General features: G+C 36.8%; 1 protein-coding gene across 1 annotated transcript in view; it reads left to right on the forward strand.

The window, feature by feature from the left end:
• Positions 1-17,983, forward strand: part of ADAM10 (ADAM metallopeptidase domain 10) — a 39,442-nt gene that overhangs the window by 678 nt on the left and 20,781 nt on the right. Inside the window, exons 2-4 of the mRNA XM_026045676.1 lie at positions 7,344-7,494; positions 15,485-15,603; positions 17,348-17,506. Of these exons, the coding sequence (XP_025901461.1) occupies positions 7,344-7,494; positions 15,485-15,603; positions 17,348-17,506 (429 nt within the window). The remainder of the gene's footprint in view (positions 1-7,343; positions 7,495-15,484; positions 15,604-17,347; positions 17,507-17,983) is intronic.

Below are 17,983 nucleotides of genomic sequence, written 5' to 3' on the forward strand. Positions count from 1 at the left end.
ACGGCGGAGCTCTGCCTCCGAGCGCCGCGCTTCCTGTAAGGCAGCGGTATCTGCTTGAAAACAAGGCAACTTGGGGCTTTTGTTGCTACCCAGACAATGCAAACTCAAAGCAGTTGGGCAAAGAAAGCAAGTTTTCTGTTTTCCCTTCATATACAGCTCCTTCTGCACTGGTCTTAAAAAGTTGTGTAGTTTCAAGTTGCGTAAATATCAAGTAATTTTGGAAAAGCTGCCATTAATGTTATTACTTATTTATTTTTGCAAGGCTGTTCTGTAAGGTGAGCTCAAAAGGTTTTTCTGGGATGTCTAAGTGCACTTTACTCTTCCACAATTTATTAAGCCTTGTCTATCCTGTTTATACTTAATTAGAGCCTTCAAACACCGTTAAAGGTATGTTATAGATTAACAGAGTTTATTATGATTTATTATTAACTGTGAAGTAAAGCTACAAAGGCAACAGTTTTTTACATATTAAGATGCAATGTAATTTAATGATTTATTTGAGAGAGGAAAAACAGAGTGATTTAATTGTCTAGAATTGAGTGTCTTCGTTTTGATTGATGGAGAGGTTATTTACTTTCCAAACTCAAATTGTTCTTTTAAGACTCTGTAACAGCAACACAATTAAAAGCAGTCACTAGTATTATGATACTAATGAAGTGTCTGCACTACCAGGCCTTGTAAASCATCTGTAGAGCCTGTGGTTAATGCAGACAAGTTGTAAGCAACTCAGTCTGGTAGAACCTAAAACACAGGCATAATCGGTTTCTGATGTTAAAACCCTCAATGGGGAAGAGGGTTAGACACTTTTTTTTTGTTGTTTCCTCTTCTAGACTGAATAAATATGATCTTCGGCAAATAAGTTGCCTGTCTGTAAAGCCCTAGTACAGTTTCAGTATTGTGAGTAGGAAGAAGGCTTGCTACTACTTTTTAGTAACTGGTGAAAGGTAGAATTTGTCATAAGCAGGTAGAAACTTATAACTTAAGCTTTTTTTTTAAGGGATCTCATTCGTTTTCCTCTAATGCACTTGTAGTTACTAGAGTTTTCAGCAGCTGGTGCTAATAATTTTGTGGTGAATGAAGGAGTTCTCAGCTTGGAGTAATGTTTTTTGCTACTGTTAGGGTGCAATGAACAAGCATGCAAATGTATTAATACTTAGTTTTCTACAAATAATAATATTCTTTGAGGAGTAGAAACAACTGAAAGAACTTTTACTTCTAGCTGAGGGTTATTTAAGAAGTGAGTAGGGGTAGCAAATACAGAAAAGAGAACTAATGAAATTAAAAAACGAAGTTTGGATTTGGCAGGAGTGATTGTGCCTTGGCAATGCTGAACTTCATTGAAAGTGTGTGGTAAGTTGTTTATACTGGTACATGCTTCTATATTTACTTAGGCTTCAAAATTGTGTCTTTGTCTTGTGCTGCTGAGTACTGAACAACCTGCTTCCCAGCCAGCATAGGAGAAATTCTGTTTTTTTCTGAACACATGGGGGAGTTGTGGGAAGGCATTTATGAATGATCAGTGTCGAAGTGGTTTAGGCTGCACCTTGCTATAAATTGAGAAGAGTACTTGCCGTCATTAATGTGGCACTTGGTCTCTAGCACATAGCTGGGATTTAAAATAAATGAGTTAAGGATTTTGTCTGGCCTGTAAAGGCAGCTGTCAGCTGCTTCAGAAATGCTCATGGTGATTTTTTTTTTTTTTTTTTAAAAAAGGTGTTTAGATTAAGGTCTGAAATACCATAATCACTCCTACACCCTATTTTTTCCATGATCTGAGAACCTGAGATTGGAATTTGATTGTTTTTAAAAGGATTTAAGGGGTCAGTTATGTGTGTGGCAGAGCCACTGTAATGAGTTACTATTATCTGGTCTTGCCCTGGTCATGCATTTTCACCTCTCCTTCCCCAGCTCTGGTGTTGGACGGAATGAGGAATCTAAACAGAAGAAATTAATATTTTCCTTCCAGAAATGTAAACTTTATTGGCTTGCTGTGCAGACACAGGCCCAGTGGGAAGGAAGAGCTGGGATGTTGCTGCAAGGACAGAAGAGATTTATTAAAAAAAAAAAAAAAAAAGATAAAAATCTGTGGCCCGGTTACCGTGGTGATTGTGYGCTGCCTAGCTCTGCCCCAGGTGTAAGGTGGGAAGGGAAGTGATACTGGCTTGACTTGGGAGTAAAAATGTGACCAGCAAAGTGGTCTAAAAGAAAATGTGTGTGTTTGAACCAAATCAGTTTTGGTGTCAGCCCAAGGGCAGGACAGGAATGAGGGGTAGTTGGTAAAGGACAGCAGGACCTTCCCCTCCGGTGCATATCATGAAACCACAGCCTGAATTAATTCTTAAGTGAAATTCTAGTCAGGAGGTATATGATAGAATTACTGACTTCTAATTAGCTGGGCTAAATACTTTATTCATGTTCATATTTAAGGATCTTAGATTTCACTATCTGTGAATTTTGCAAATTTGGTTCCTTTTGATATTCTTCAGCACAGAAGTACTAACTCTGAGTGCTGTATGAGTTTTGTTTTATTGGAGTCTTACATAAAAGGACTCCAATAAGTCTTACTTTAGGAGGAAAATCTATGTATTGAAAATTGTTTCAAGAAATGCAATGAATTTTGATAGTTTATATGTTAAATTTCAAATGTTAATGAAGCAGAAAGACATTCTTTCAAAGGCATTCGTCACACAGTGGCATTTCGGATCTGCAAAGTTGTTGTCCAATAAAATTTAGTCTGACCCTTGAATTTCTTATAGTCTACAAAGTCAGTTTTTATTTTCTCATTAATAAACTTGTGTTCTAATAGAACTACTTTTCTGTAACACAAGTCTTAATCTGAGTGGATTAACGTAAACTTCCTTTTAGAACAGCCCATGCTTATCATCTTGCTTTATGGCAAGTTGTGTTTTTTTATCTTTTATCATGATATACTTAACCATGGTAAACTTAATAGATGTTCAGGTTTATGCTGGTCAAGTTTCAGTGCTATTTATTACCCATCTTCTTCCTATGCATGAAGTGGGCTCCCTCCCCAAATCCCTAGGAGCTGCTGCCTTTTGGAAATGACAGATGCCTTGAAATGGCCTCAGCTGCGCACTCGGAGCTCTAGGGTGCATTCTGCTTGGTCCCTTAAACTTACACATGCCCAGCAGATATATTCCCTAATTCTGTTGCTTTACACTGTGGGAAATGCTTTAGTCGAAATCAGGTTTTCTCCAGGAAAATGTTGCTAGTTCYGTCCAGGAAAATAGCCATGATGAACAAAGTGAGCAGCAAATTGTTTAACAGAGGCCCTCAACTTGTATATAACTGTTCAAAACGTGCCAAGAGACTTATAGCTCACATCCAGTAGACAATATATTTTTTCTTTTGCAAAATGTGTGGGTGCTTGGTTAGAAGGTTGGAATATACACCTCAAATTCTGTCCAGTGACATTGTCTTGTTCATAAAAACAAGACAACTGAAATTATTCCCCTTGCAGCTGTCATGGGATATGGCAGACCCCAAGACCTTTGCACACAAGAACTTCAACAGGGAATGTTACCCTGAGACCTTTACCTGAACCTTCTGCCTTGTTCTGTGCATTTCCTTCTTGGAGATCATTTTAATAAAAGTGAAGCTTTTTAATTGTAGGATAATGTTCTAGGGGCTTGCCTAACTAGGTATAGTATTTCCTTTCATATTCAGAAACCACCCCATTTTCTCCTTGGCTGTGCTAAAGCATTCCTGTCCACACACCGAGTGCTCAGGCTCTACCATTGGGCTACCTGGAAGTGCAGCATGGCATCTTTGATGTTTGGCTGGTGGCAACGTGATCCCAGAGACTTGTAGAGCAGCTATCTGAAACTCAATTTGAATGCTCATGATAGAATATTTTGTAGTGCAAGCTTTCTGATCATATGTTTATTCTTAATAGATCTGTCCTGCAATCTCAATTCAAGTAATACTACTATTTTTAACCAACAAAAAAAGAAAGAAAATCAGTGGTAAGTGTTTGAAGATGTTTAGAGAGTACCTGGCCTACAGCAGTTTAAAGAATGTACAAGTAATAGCCTCCTACTCAATTAAGAGCCCTTAACTTAGTATTTAGTTTTGGGGTTATAGAGTATGCTGTAGAATGTGCAGACTTAGCTGTTTTAATTTAGTTTCTATGAGATTGTTAACAAGGATCTCTTTTTTTTTAATGTTGGTACGTTAGTTCATACCTTTTACTCAAAATTGGAATTGGAAATGGAAAGAGTTTACTTTTAGTCAGGCTAATTTATATTGTGTGGCCATCTGATATCAGATGTGAACTGGGACTTGTCCTGTTTGGTTTGTGGAAGTTTGTGTGCCTTGGGAGGTGTTTCTTCTTGTTTTGTGGGAGTCTGTTGGAGGTGATTAGAGAAACGTGAGAGACTTGGACAACATCCATCACCCTCAGAATTCCTCACGCTGGTTACTGAAACTTGGAATTTACCATGTGCTTTATTTGGATCAGAAACAATATGGCTAGTTGTTTAAATTATGAATTTGTTAACTGTTAAATGTCCATAAGAAGTATCTGGAAGACTGGATGGAAATGAACTTTTATCTTGAAACTGAGAGCACAAGGAAATTAAAATGAACTTGTTCTTGGACTCTATTTACAGTCAATGATGAAGAGTTAATATTTGCAGAAGTCTGTGCTGCTGGGAGGAAATCTGAACTCTGTTTATCTGCAGTCTACAATTACTTGAATTCTAAAGAGATATCAATAAGACAATTTAATCTCGGCCATATTTTTACCAAACACAAGTGATAAATTTGGAAATATTCATTTAGGCAGTCAGCTCTGTGTTGAGCATTAGATTACATCATCAAACATTACAGTCCTTTCTAAGCAATGTGAAAACACCCACAATTTTCATGATATGGATAAGACCACATGATAAACACAGGGAAAGTTAAATTTGTATTTTTGCATACCAGATTTCAGCACAAGAAGTATAGATTTGGGATTATTGTTGAGGCAAAGCATTGCAATGGGTTTGTCTTTCCGTGGACCTCTCTGGACCTTGCTGTTGGTCCATTGGAACCCACATTGGAACAAAAACAATGCAAAAAATATTGCCTGAAGACTCCCAAAACTTGGTTAGGTTGGTTAGGGGTTAAGGTGACTGATTGAGGTATCTTGTCTTTTGTTATGGATGTAATGACTCTGGAAAAAGTTGGAGTTTTCACTTTTTGTTTGGTCTTGTGAATCCAGCGCACAGATGTTACTTTTGGGGAGGAGGGAAAGGTTAAAGTAAGGAAAAAATTCTGTCACGTTTTGCCTAAACATCGACATGTGAGCATTCCTTCTAAGTTGCATTCAGCAAGACATTGTCACAACCTACTTAAACATTTGAATATTACATAATAAAACTGCCGGAGTTGGTACTTATCCATTATCCATAAAGAAGTTTGAAATGAGTGTTTGATTTGGTGCTCAGGAGGAGTTGCTTCTGTGGATTCGCAAGGAAAAAATTTGGTCAGATGTCTTTGGGCGAAGTGTATATCAGAGTACAACAGGCTTTATTTCACACAGGAAACTACAGCTTGCATAGTAACTAGTGTTAAACTTAAGTTTCAAAACTTGCATTGCTTGCTGGATTATTGGAATGTTATACATTGGTTAATATCTTTATTTTTTCTCACTTTTTAATATTTAGTGCATCAAAGAGCATGACAACATTTGGATCATATATATATATATATCAGGTTTTGAAACCAGAACTACTGAAATCATGTCACTCATGATATGGATCTTTAGGTTAAAAAGAACGTTCCTTATGACTGGATATTTTAAATATACAACCTGTTCAAAAAAAATTTCAATATGTATAAAAATACTGTTGTAAAGCAATAGTGCTTTTCTCCTTACTGTACATAGGTTTTCTGTTCTTTTTTTTTTTCTCTGCTATTTTCCACAGTTGGAGCTTTTAACCATTTTTTGGTCTGTGATCACTGTTACAGAATCACTACTTAATTCTTCCACAGTCTCTTCTGTTTATACTTTCGGCAAGTATATGAAAAAAATTTAACGTGTTTTTCTTTATTTCAAGCCACATCTAGTGTGAAAATGCAGTTAAGACTTGCTCTTGCAAAGAGAATTGGTGCTGACTGTGCAGAAGCAGAGGATGAAGGCTTTTGCTTGTCAAAATACAAAAATATGCCTTTGTGTGAAACATACCCTGTGCTGTCAATTGCTCATACACTGCACTGACTGCTTGGACTGTATTAAAAATATGGAGGTGAATCCCAGATGGAAACCGTGTGCATATTTAGGGAGAAGTGACCGAAGTCTGAGTTATCGAAAGGCATATAATGCATAAAGCAGTCCCTTTTCTGGAATAAAAAACCTGTGCTCTGTTAACTTCCTTCTGGTTTCAGTTCTTACGTTTTTTATTAGCTTGTTGGCCTGTTTTGGTAGGCAAACTTGCATCTTAGTAGTATACCTGACAGCACAAGTTTTCTATCCTCTGCTCTGACCTATTCATGCCAACGTTGGAGTCAAAAAAAAAAAAAAAAAAAAAACCCACTCTTAAAGCAAGATTATTAATATTCACTGGAAATATAAGGCTGATAATGTGGTCCTCTGTATACATATTTTAAATCCATTGCAATACTCTTAACTCTCATTGTCTTTGGTCAATTCCTTATATTCCATGAGGACGACACCAGTTATTGTCATGCACTCTTAATGTGAGTCAGAAATAATGTATTATTATTTCAGTCAGAAATAATGTATTATTATTAGAGTCCAAAATAGTGAACTGAATTTACATCTTTGGGGATGTCTTTAACTTTTCCATGTGACAGACATTTTTTTTGAGAGGAGTTTGGAAGTTAATGCAGTAGAACATTTGCATTGCTAGGTGTAACATTCATTCTTACTTTTCTTCTGGCAAGTTGGCATGTGGATTGTAAGCCTCAAAATGCTTAGTAATAGGTATTTCAGTGCTGTGAATGCAGAGTGAAAATGAAAGTGTGTCTATTCTCAGGAAGCAGGAGGAGGATGCTAAGCTGTTGCTCTTATGTTTGCAGYAGAAAAGCATGTTTGAAACAGGTCTTAAATATCCCCACTTATGCTTAGTTTAAATCATAGAATGGTTTTGGAGTCAGCAAATTTTGCTCCCTTTGAGAAAATGGAAGATGTGCTCCAGGGTCAAGCTCACGTGCTCCACTGTAACGTGTGTTTTGGCCAATCAGAGCAGGAGTCTGAAGTCAGATTCTCATTATCAGTTGTCTTCCTCTACAGACCTGCAGTACCTGCTAGTGTAGATGTGACTGAAATGATTTGAGACATGCTAAAACATGCCTTGTTTTCTCTCTCTTTTCAGGCCAATATGGAAATCCTTTAAATAAATATATTAGACATTATGAAGGATTGTCTTATGATGTGGATTTGTTACACCAAAAACACCAGCGTGCCAAAAGAGCAGTGTCACATGAAGATCAGTTCTTGCGCTTAGATTTTCATGCCCATGGAAGGTTAGTAGTGTTTTTTAAGATGTTTCTATTAACTGTTTCTTACTCATGTATGCTTTTTTAATTATGTAATGAAGTGTAACTGGTGAACTACATTCAATTGACTAACGTTAGGTAGGATATGCTAACATACAGTTTAGAGTTTCTTCAGTGAGTTGACTACAACGTCCAAGGTAAATACGAAATTGTTGGTAGCAATCACTTGTTTAGGCTTTTAGTGGTGCATGGTAACCTACTTTAAATGGTGGAAGTGTATTAGGAATAGAATAAAAGTTGATCTGAGTTTATAATGCAACTTTGGCGTATCTTTTTGCAAAAAACAGAATTATGCAGAATTTTGCCTGAGTAGTCTTAATTGAAGAAATGTCCTATTCCAAATTGGATTTGAAACTACAGAAATGGTCAAAGAAGTGTTCTGTTTCATGTATAGTGAAATGTCGCTTTTTTCTGTGCTGTTGTGTAACCTTCTCCTATGCTATGAATAATTATGAACTGTTTGTGTTACAGGGTGTGTTAGCCTCGCATTTAACCAATGATTGTAAGATCATGTATGGAAGTTAGATATTCTGTGAGCAATTCATTAATGTATAACTTGAAAGTTTTACTGAGAAGTTCTGAACTATGAATRGAGTGTTTTTTCTCATCTTACAGCATTGAGAAGGAAGAGAAAGTTAAAGTACTTGTGCTGTATATCTTTGTTTCTTTGCTGACATGCTGCTTTGCAGCACCACCACATTCATGTTTTCAAGAATATATAATGCCCTTGYTTTTGCAATGCACTTACAGTCCTAGTAAGAAGAACTTGGAAAATAGAAGGTGGTGATGTAAAATCTCAAGCTCATTTAAAAAAAAAAAAAAAAAAGTTTATTTGGTGTCCTACAGTGGAAGTGTTTATGGGTGTTAAATGCACAAATAAATTTAAGTAGTGCTAATAAGGTGGTCAGTTCCTTATTGATTCTGTGGTGGTAAATCCAGATTATATAAAAATGTTGTTAGTATCTCTGTAATGAGGCTTGAAAAGAATTTCTTTATGTGTCTTTGTGGATCTTACAAATCACAACAGGCTGTAGTCAAGGAGATGTTTAATTACTGAGAACAGCTACTGTTACAAAGTGAAGGAAAGTGTTGGTGTTTGTGTGGGTTTGATTCTAAATCCATATGGGCTGGGGCATGGAACTCCTCCGTTACTTGAGAAGACTGATTAGGAACTTACTATAAGGGCAAATCAGTCCATAATCAAGGATTTTAGCATCTAGGATGTACCTGTGAAGAGTAGCTTCCTTGCCAAAGGGACAGTGGTTGGCAACGTGGGCATATTTAGTGCAGAGATGCCTGTTCATCAGTCTTCATGTGATCTTACAAAATATTTTAAATTCTCTTTAAATTAGGAAGGGTAGAGTGGGTTATTTCACTTTCTTCAAAGCTACTCAGTAGACTGTGTAGCAGTTTAAACAATTGAGTGAACAGTATTGCCTTTTCATGGTTGCGGTTGAGTGTTTTATTTGTATACAGGCAGTATATGTACCTCTAYCAGTATTTAGCTTGTGATCTTTTGTTTTGAGTGGGCTTCTGATGAAGTTATACCTACAAGTATAGGACAGCTTGTCCTTTGTTCTTCTGTATTAAATGCAGGTCACTGCTGAAAATAGCAGATGGAGCCAGCTGGACCATAACAGTTCTTATGCTCTACCTCAGATGGCAGTTTAAACTTTATAAGCATTGCCTTGACTTTTGCGCCAGGGGAAGCACTTGTGGCTYGCGTGGTCAAGGGGAAAAACTGGGGAACTTAAACTTTAACTGGGAAAATTATTTGGCTGGTTATTTTTCAGCTTGATCAGTTCCTGATTCAAGCCCTTAGGTGAACAAACATATTGTCAGAAGAAAGAAAGGGTGAAAAAATAAGCAGATGTAGTAAAAGGGAAGATGCACCTTTTTTTCTAGAATGTATGAAATTTGAAATAATGAGGTTAAACTGATTGAGTCACAGATATCGYGCATGATAGTTTGTACATTAAATTTATTACTGTGAATAAATTTCAGGTATCCTTTGTGCCAAAAGGAAGGTTCACACAGAGTATTAATATTAACCTACTAAGTTTCTGGTATAYGTTGCTTTAAGTGAAATACCTTTAGGGATCCATTATTTCATACAACTTGGGCACCAACTTGAGGTAGAATGAAGGAATATAATATGGTATAACTTTCCTTTGCATGTCAGTGTTACGTCAGCAGTTTTACCTGAATGAAGTTGGACTATGACTGAAAGTTGACATCACTTGGATTCCTGCTTGTACTCATACACGTTGTATTAATGCTTTAGARCTGTATTCTTTGGCTTACAAACTATAGCAGACATAGCCAAGTTCTTAGTCATATTGCTAAAATCAAAAATAATAAATTTAAGTGAAAATATTAAAATGGGCTTTGTATTTACTCTGCTATCAGCTAGTGTTTTCTCCCCCTAAATCTTTGTTTGAATTCATGTGCCAAATTTGTGATGGTCTTATACCAGTACTTCTTTACTTGCTCTTTTTTATTGTCTTTTGAATTGTTAGAGTATGGCGCTGCATACCAATATTCAAACCTTCTGTAAATACAGGCAGGGAAGGTTATTTTGGATAAACAGGAAACTAAGTGAAACAGAAATGGAGTGTAACTACTGGAGTGTAGCCAGAAATTTATGCTGGAGTAAAAAAAGTCAGCTCTGGGTAAATACTAATCTGCTCTTAAAATCTGTATGCTACRCTGTTTAAGACAGAGGTGCTTGACCTACTTTCTCACAGTATGAACTAGTGAACATGTAGCTGATCGTTATCCTACTTAGCTGGTTTCTATTATCTGAGCTAGCTTAAGTGTTTGCAGCCATGTGTATGGATAATCAATGGCRAATTGCTGAGGAGGGCTGCCTGCTCACTTACCTTCTAGAATAACAAGCTTAACGAGTTTTCTCTTTTGAAGGTCAGAAGAGAAATCTCTCAACAGTCACAAATGTCACTCTAGAGATGCCAATGGAAAATGGGACATGAGCTGCGGATGTTCTGGCTGGACTTGTCAAGTGTTGCAAGGCTGATTGATTTTTAGATAAGGAACAGAGGATGAGCCCCTCTACCCATATCTGCACATTTAATAAAATCAGTGACAAGCCTAAAGTCCTTATCACCTGCTGTTTCAAATATAAATTTCTACAGAATTATAGCAGGACTAGGAGAATTGTCAGCTGATAAATGATGATGCATTGTTTTGTGGTCTTGACAATTTATGAAAACAGTGCAAAAATCATGATGTCCCTAAGTATGAAGATACTGTAGACTTAGCGTATGAATAATTTACACCCACTAGTCAGTTGTTAAGAAGTCTTCTGATTAATGTAGCTCAGGGTTATAGCATCTGTTGACAGTCTGTGGGAACAGAGTTTAGGTTTTGTGAATGTCTCACATGGAGGCAGGCAAAATAAATAAAAGTTCATTTTTCATCAGCAGACTCCCCTGCCTTGCTGAAACAGATGGGAAGGATTTTGACTTCTTAACTGGGAAAAATGGAGAACAGTACTCAGTTAAAGCAGAGTATCACCTAGGTTCTGCMTTGGGAAGCATGGGAAGCACAGTTGCTCTCTGCTCTGCTGCTGGCTCTTTCCAAACAGGAAAGAAAATGAAGCTAAAGGGCCTCTGTGCTGGAGTTATGTCCCACCCTGCTGCTGGCCCCTCGCTCGTGTCTCCTTCCTTGTGTGCAAAGTGTCCGACTGTCTGCCCTGCTGCCTGCTCAGCCTGCCCCACTCGCTCCCCCAGCCCACAGGAGGGAAGGTAGCGGGCAGAAAGCACCAAGTGTCTGCCACAACTCGGTGAGAGAAACTCTTTGCCACTTCTGGAAGTCCTGATTTGCCCTCACTGTCCTAAAATGTGGAATATTTCATCATGGCAAACCCACTGATCTTATCAGTGACTGACTCGTATGAAAGACAAATAGAATGGTGTGTTAAGCATTAATTTCTACTTACCATGTTCATAACTGTACTAAATGATATCAACATATACCCATAGCATTTTTAAAACTGCATGCTATATGTACAGTAAAAAAAAAAATAATATCCTGTGGAGCCTATGGGAAGCTACTGGGGCTTTTTTGAGAAAACATGGAGGTATAATTGTTTTTTCTTCAGTTTTCACTAATTCGCTTTGCTGCATGCTTGCAAATTTGAGGTAAACTAAGGTGAAATCCAAATCTGTCTCTTGATTTTCTTTAAGGTAGTTCCCCTAACCACTAAGTTGTGGGAAAATGTAGGCTTTTTTAATTGAAGCAGGTTATGTAACAATATCAACATTTTCATGAAAAAATTTTTCTTCAAATAATTCTGCAGCATTATATTCAGGAAATACTTTTCTACTCTCTGGTGTATTTCGAGGCAAGGAATTAGCTCAGTCTACACTGATATAGGTGCTGGCACAGAGCACCTTTGCAGGCTCTAGAAATAGTGATTACTAAAAAAAACCTTTGTGTTTACTGTGGCTATATTTAAATGCTATATTTAGCAATAATATAGGGAAATTTGCTGTTATCATCTGGAATATTCTTTCTTCCAAAGAAATTCAGAAATGACAGGATTTATGCCAGGAAAGAAGACCAAGCTGCATTATTTTTCATACCATTTAGAGAAGGGTGGAGAATACTTTGTCTTCCCATTGAGAAAGATGAATAAATCTGAAGACATTTAATGTGAATGTTAGGAAGATTTCTGGCTAGTGGAATCTTGAAACGGATTTCATTGGGGTCTTTGGAAATTTCTTGCTGAGAAAGTAAATACACGTGGAAGTTAATGCACGTATTCTTGATTCTGTCTCTGTAAAGGGTGGTGAACTGGATTCTGGGGGGRTCCGTGTAAGCCATGCATTTCTTGGATACAGTTATTACTGTTTGGAGTCTCCTTGGATATAAACTGGCATCCTCCTTCAGTGCAGCTACTTTCCCTGATGCTTATAAGTAGCACTTTAACATGTTTCTGCATAGCCATAAAAGGTTTAACTTTATTTTCCAACTGTATTTTTCAACTGTAACTTTTATGTAGTACATGAAGTTTCATGATTACCATTGTGTAAAGCTTATTGATTAGTTAAAATGGTTGAAATTAGTCAAAATACTTGGAAATAATGACCAGAGACATTTTTTGCTTTCCTGCCCTATYGCTCTTGGGTGGGGGAGAATAAAAGGAAGATTTGCTCCTCCATTTTTCAGTATTAAAAGGGTCATCAGTCCAGACAGATAATCCTGTTACGATCATGCATGTTYAAATGATCAGGAAAAGATGTATTTAAAAATAGCTCTCAGATGATCAGGTTATCTAATAGATTTCCTAATTTAGTTACACTGATGGTGAGAGTAGTCAATATAAAATGCATCTGCCTTATTCTGTTTTTGAAGTAGTTCACTAATCCTACACACAGAGCTAATTTTATTAATGTAGAGGTAATTAACARCGTAATTGAATTAACGTTTAGGTTGGAATTTATGATTTTAGTTACATGGCAAGGAAAAGACAAAGAGCAGAGGAAAAGGAGGGGGACACATAGAGCTTTTCTAGAAAGTGTTCTAAATAAAGTTTTGTTTTGGGGAACTGGGGGCCTGTGCTGAAGTGGGAGGGCAGTGATGGGTGGCCGGTGTCTTGGGCCGTTCCCAGGGCCACGGGGGCCGGTGCTGGGCGGTTGGAGCAGGCGGCTGGAGCCTGCGCGGGGCGCCAGCCTGTGCAGCGGGACCAGGCCCCTTGCGCCCCGCTCGTGTCCAGCTGAGCCTGCGGGTGCCTCCTGGCTGCTCCCAGCACAGGCTCCATGGTGCCCACTCCGCAGGCGCTGGAGTTAAAGCAGTTGCTTATTAGAAGTAACAGGTCTTCTGGTATCTTTTTATTTGAAATATACATCAATGCAACCCACAAAATCTAGTTTAGAGTATCTTCTTTGCCTTTGAGGGAGAAAAGCTATATAAATTGAGGTTTTTTTTTTGCTGTAAGCTTCATTTTTTGTTTTTCTGTTTTTTCTTCAGCAGAGAAGTCACTGTTTAAGTAGACATAATAGATGTTCTTGTTGAGGTTAGTAGATATCATTTCACCACAGCCTGAATTATAGACATCTTCCCCAATAGTAGTGAAGGGAGGAGAGCTGCTCTAGAATACTCCTAAAAGACAGGAGTCTCAGGTTTAAAAAAAAAAAAAAAAAAAAAAGATTTTACTTATGCTGAACTGCTGCAGCATGTATGACATTTGCATCTGTTTTTGTGTGGCTTGTTTAACTGGTTTTTGAGATATGGCTTAAATCTCCATGCAGCAGGTTTATCAGCCTGCCTAAAATGCTATGGTAACTTGCTGGTAGATGGTGTGGGTGAATAACATACTGATTATTCTAGATGCAACTAATAAATTGATATTTMAACTATTCAATTGCCTCTTATCCAGTTAAATTCATGCCTAAAACACTGCCAAACTTTTGGTTCAGGATATTGTGTATTTGAAGCCCTTACTTCTCTTGTGCGATGGTGTCATTTAAAGCAAAGGTTGCTGGAATCTGCATGCATATTGCCAAGGCTGCTTGGTTAGGTAGTGGAAGGGAGAGTTTATTTACAACACAGGTGATGATGGACTTTTACGGATGGTTTACGTTTATATTCTGTGTACTTTGCTGCTTACATAGATAACATTCTTTTTTTTCTGGATGTCATCTTAACTTACAAGGCACTGCTGGGTGGGGTGCTGTGCCACTTTGTTGTTTCTAGCATGCCCAGAATACCTGGTTATATCAAGCCCTTGATGTAGTTAGCTGTAATGTCTCAGGTTTTGGCATGTCCTGGGTCAAGGCTGTTGGCTTTGACCCCTGGAGCAAAGAACTTGCCTGAGAGAGCGTGATGAAGCACGGAGTTTGCCATTTTGTATACTGGGAAGTAATTAGATTTCATTGACTTGACACTGTGACCCTTAATTCTTTGTTTTTAGCTCCACCATAAATGTTGTTAATACTGTGTATATACTTTTTAATGAGAACTCTGACTAGGGAGAAATCAAACTACTYGGCTCCCAAGGTGGAGCTGCTTTTTAAGTAGCAAGCTGGTGATGTAGGTGTAGCCTTCCCTTTCCTGGTTATGCAGGAAGAGGAAATCACGTGAAGATTGTAAAACTGGGTGACAAAAGTTTCAGTGGCCTTGCTGGTTATTTGCATTTTAGCAATTTGTTTAGACAGAATATAAGACAACAACAAATGAAATTTCCAAATTAATGACCATAACAACTATGAAAATGTTAGGCRTTTTTAAAAACACTTTTCTAGCAGTTGTTGCTTAATTTGACGATATTGAACTTTCATTTTTTGTACAAAGATGAAAATTTAACATTTTCACATTTCATACCAAGATCAGTAGTAGCATTTGAGACAAGTTAACTACTTGAATAGCGTTGAATGTGTTGAGAGTTGTTTGGGTAGTTGTACATGTAACTACCAGTTTATTAGGTGTTCTGTTTATTGCAAGTGTTGTCCATCTTATTTTTTAGGTTTGAAATGAACCACAACAGTTGGTCTATTTTACTTGCRTTACCTTTAAATTCTTGCATTGGTATATTGTACTTGCGTTGTATTTAAATACAGGAAATAAAGATAAGGTAAGCTGATAGTTGTTCAGGTCTTTTCTGCTTTACAGGACTTTTACAGATCTTTTYTTTTTCCTTCTTAAGCTCCCTCTAKGTCTTACAGAGAAATGGGAAWGATGCAATATTTTAAAATAGCTTTTTAAATTTTTGAATTTAGGTCTCTTTTTTGCTTAAATCTTGTAAATTTAGCTATTTGTATCAAAAACATCGAAATCTTTAAGGAAATCTTTTAGGCTGCTGTTCAGTTGAGTTGTGTAATTGCACAGTAAAGACTGCAGTTTAATTGCACTAAAATGTTGAAGTAATTCATTTAGTACTTTTGCAATTGAAGTTCAAGGTCAGCTAACCATCTCCTACTTTTCTTTTTTGCGTCAGACATTTCAATCTTCGAATGAAGAGAGATACATCCCTTTTTAGTGAAGATTTTAAAGTAGAAACATCAAACAAAGTAATTGATTATGATACCTCCCATATTTACACTGGACACATTTATGGTAAGTAAGGTACTACAATGATTAAAGCACAGTCATTTGAAGCAGTCATTTTGAATATAGGCAGAAAATGTAAGTGTATGTGATTAGGTTATCTTCACATTAAATTCTAATGACACTTCTAAATGCATTTAAAATTTCTGCTCTTATCCTCAAATARGTGTTATAGTTAGTGAATATATTACCTAATAATAATTTTCACACATCGATAGAACTTGACGTCAACCCTCTTCATGGACATGCACCGTATAGAATCCTGGTTTTAGAGAGAAAAAAAAAAAAGGAAAAGAAAACTGTCTCTATTTTTAAAAAGTCATTCAGTTTTTTTGGTTTCAAGAATTGTTTTATAGAGCAGCAATCATTAAGGGTAATATGCCTCATTTCATTAAAAGCAATATATAAGCTTGTTTAAAAAGAAAGGAGAATTATGGAGTTAAAACAAAGATTAAGAGAAAAGCATTAAGAATTTTTTTATCCCTACCTCTGTAGGCTGTTTTGAGTTTGAAAGAAGTCAAACCTGCTACTTGAAGATCACTATTAGTAATGTCCTGTGGTCTTGGAATGATTGTTTTTTAATTTTGAAAGATGTATATAACCTTAGCATTTCATATACGTCTTAAAGTCTGCCTGCCTGCTGATGTTTGTAGGCTGAAATTATTTTTAAAACCTTCTCGTTCCTTGTTAAGGTGGGATGGGATTAAAAGGTCTGTATGAAACTAGTCACTGGACTTGCTCTTTTCTATATCTCTGATCATATTCCAGTGAACTTTGTACTTGTCRTAAAGATCACAAGCAAAATAAGAGATTCCAGTAAATAAACTGTGTCTGTTTTTTGTTCTTGATCATTTCCATTCAGACTGAATTCTTTTTTTTTCCCCAAATACTCTGATGTTCCCAAAGATGAATGGCCTAGCTTTAACTTCAGGATATTATTGCATGTTCTAGCAGAATGTAGTCTGAAGTAATCTGGGATCAGTTAGGAATATCTAAAATTAGAGCACACTACAAAGCCTATGTGAACATCTGAGAGTAGTCTGTAAAGACATGTATGCTGCCTAGCATATATTCAAGATACCACACAATACTGTGTGGTATGAGCCTTGTATTTCTTGATAATTAATTATRAATTAATGATAGTTACTGGTAATTAGTACAGTTCTGATAATTTGACATTGTCAGATTTTGAACTATCCTTAGTGGAGGTTTGAGTAGAAACCTTTTTTTGGTAATATTTGCGGGTTTTTTTATGGGGGGAAAAAAGCTTTCTGGGGATGCTGCATGTTGTAGCTGCTAATGATTAAATTTTTAGAGTTGTAGTYTTCCAGATTGTGAATGTTTTGAACATACGTTCACTCCTTCCACATACAAACCTACCTAAGATTTTATCAGAGATATTTGAAGAGAAAATGGGAGTCTTGAATGTAGGGGATTTTTCTTCCCTTTAGGAAGCTTAYAAATTAAATATAAACACTTTTTTAAGAATTATATGAATCAATGTATAAAGACAATGTTTCACTCTAACATTACATACTATGTATGTGGAATYGAATTCTTCATTATATGCTTTTTTTTAAACATCATAGTGTTAGCAAGATGTTGAAGGTGGGAGCTATGATTTTGGCAGCTGTAGGTATGGAGGGTGTTTGGGGGTTTATTTTGGATTTTATTTTTGAGTTTATGCTTGAAACTTGCATGTGTCTGAAGGCTTTTAGAAAGGTATGAAAAATTAATGTTTGTTTTCCCTTAGGTGAGCAGGGAAGTTTTACTCATGGATCTGTTATTGATGGAAGATTTGAAGGATTCATCCAAACTGGCAGTGGGACCTTCTATATCGAGCCAGCAGAGAGATATATTAAGGACAAGACTCTACCTTTTCACTCTGTCATTTATCATGAAGATGATATCAGTGAGTATTTCCGTTTTGTGCTACAGATGAAATATTTTCTTATTAAATGTCAAAAACTGAAAGTCATTTGTAAGCATCAAATGAAACTTCAGCTTGCATATGACAGTGTGAATCATGCTGTCCTGCAGTGATTCATGCACAGTTAGGGTGCGAAAGAGCTGTATGGCATGCTCAAGCACRTTTTCTTTATTCTGCCATTTAAATCCTTGGCAGGCAGGTTAGTGTGTGAGTGGTGTATTTKCTGCTCAGTGGATACCTGTTGCCTTCGAAAAATGTGATCTTAAAATGTCATGTAATGACTGCTCTTGTGATCTGAAAAATATAGCATAGTTAACATTCAAGTCAATATGAGTTTATCTACATGTAGGGAAGAAGAAAGGTATTGTGGGAAGTAGAAGTTTTCCGTACATGTTTAGATTCTTGTATTCCTTTCAGACTTTTTCAGATGTGGTGGCGCCCAGTATTTCTTGTTTTACA

This window comes from Nothoprocta perdicaria, unplaced genomic scaffold (genome assembly GCF_003342845.1).
Source record: "Nothoprocta perdicaria isolate Ctin4 unplaced genomic scaffold, notPer1 scaffold_41, whole genome shotgun sequence".
NCBI classification, from domain to species: domain Eukaryota; kingdom Metazoa; phylum Chordata; class Aves; order Tinamiformes; family Tinamidae; genus Nothoprocta; species Nothoprocta perdicaria.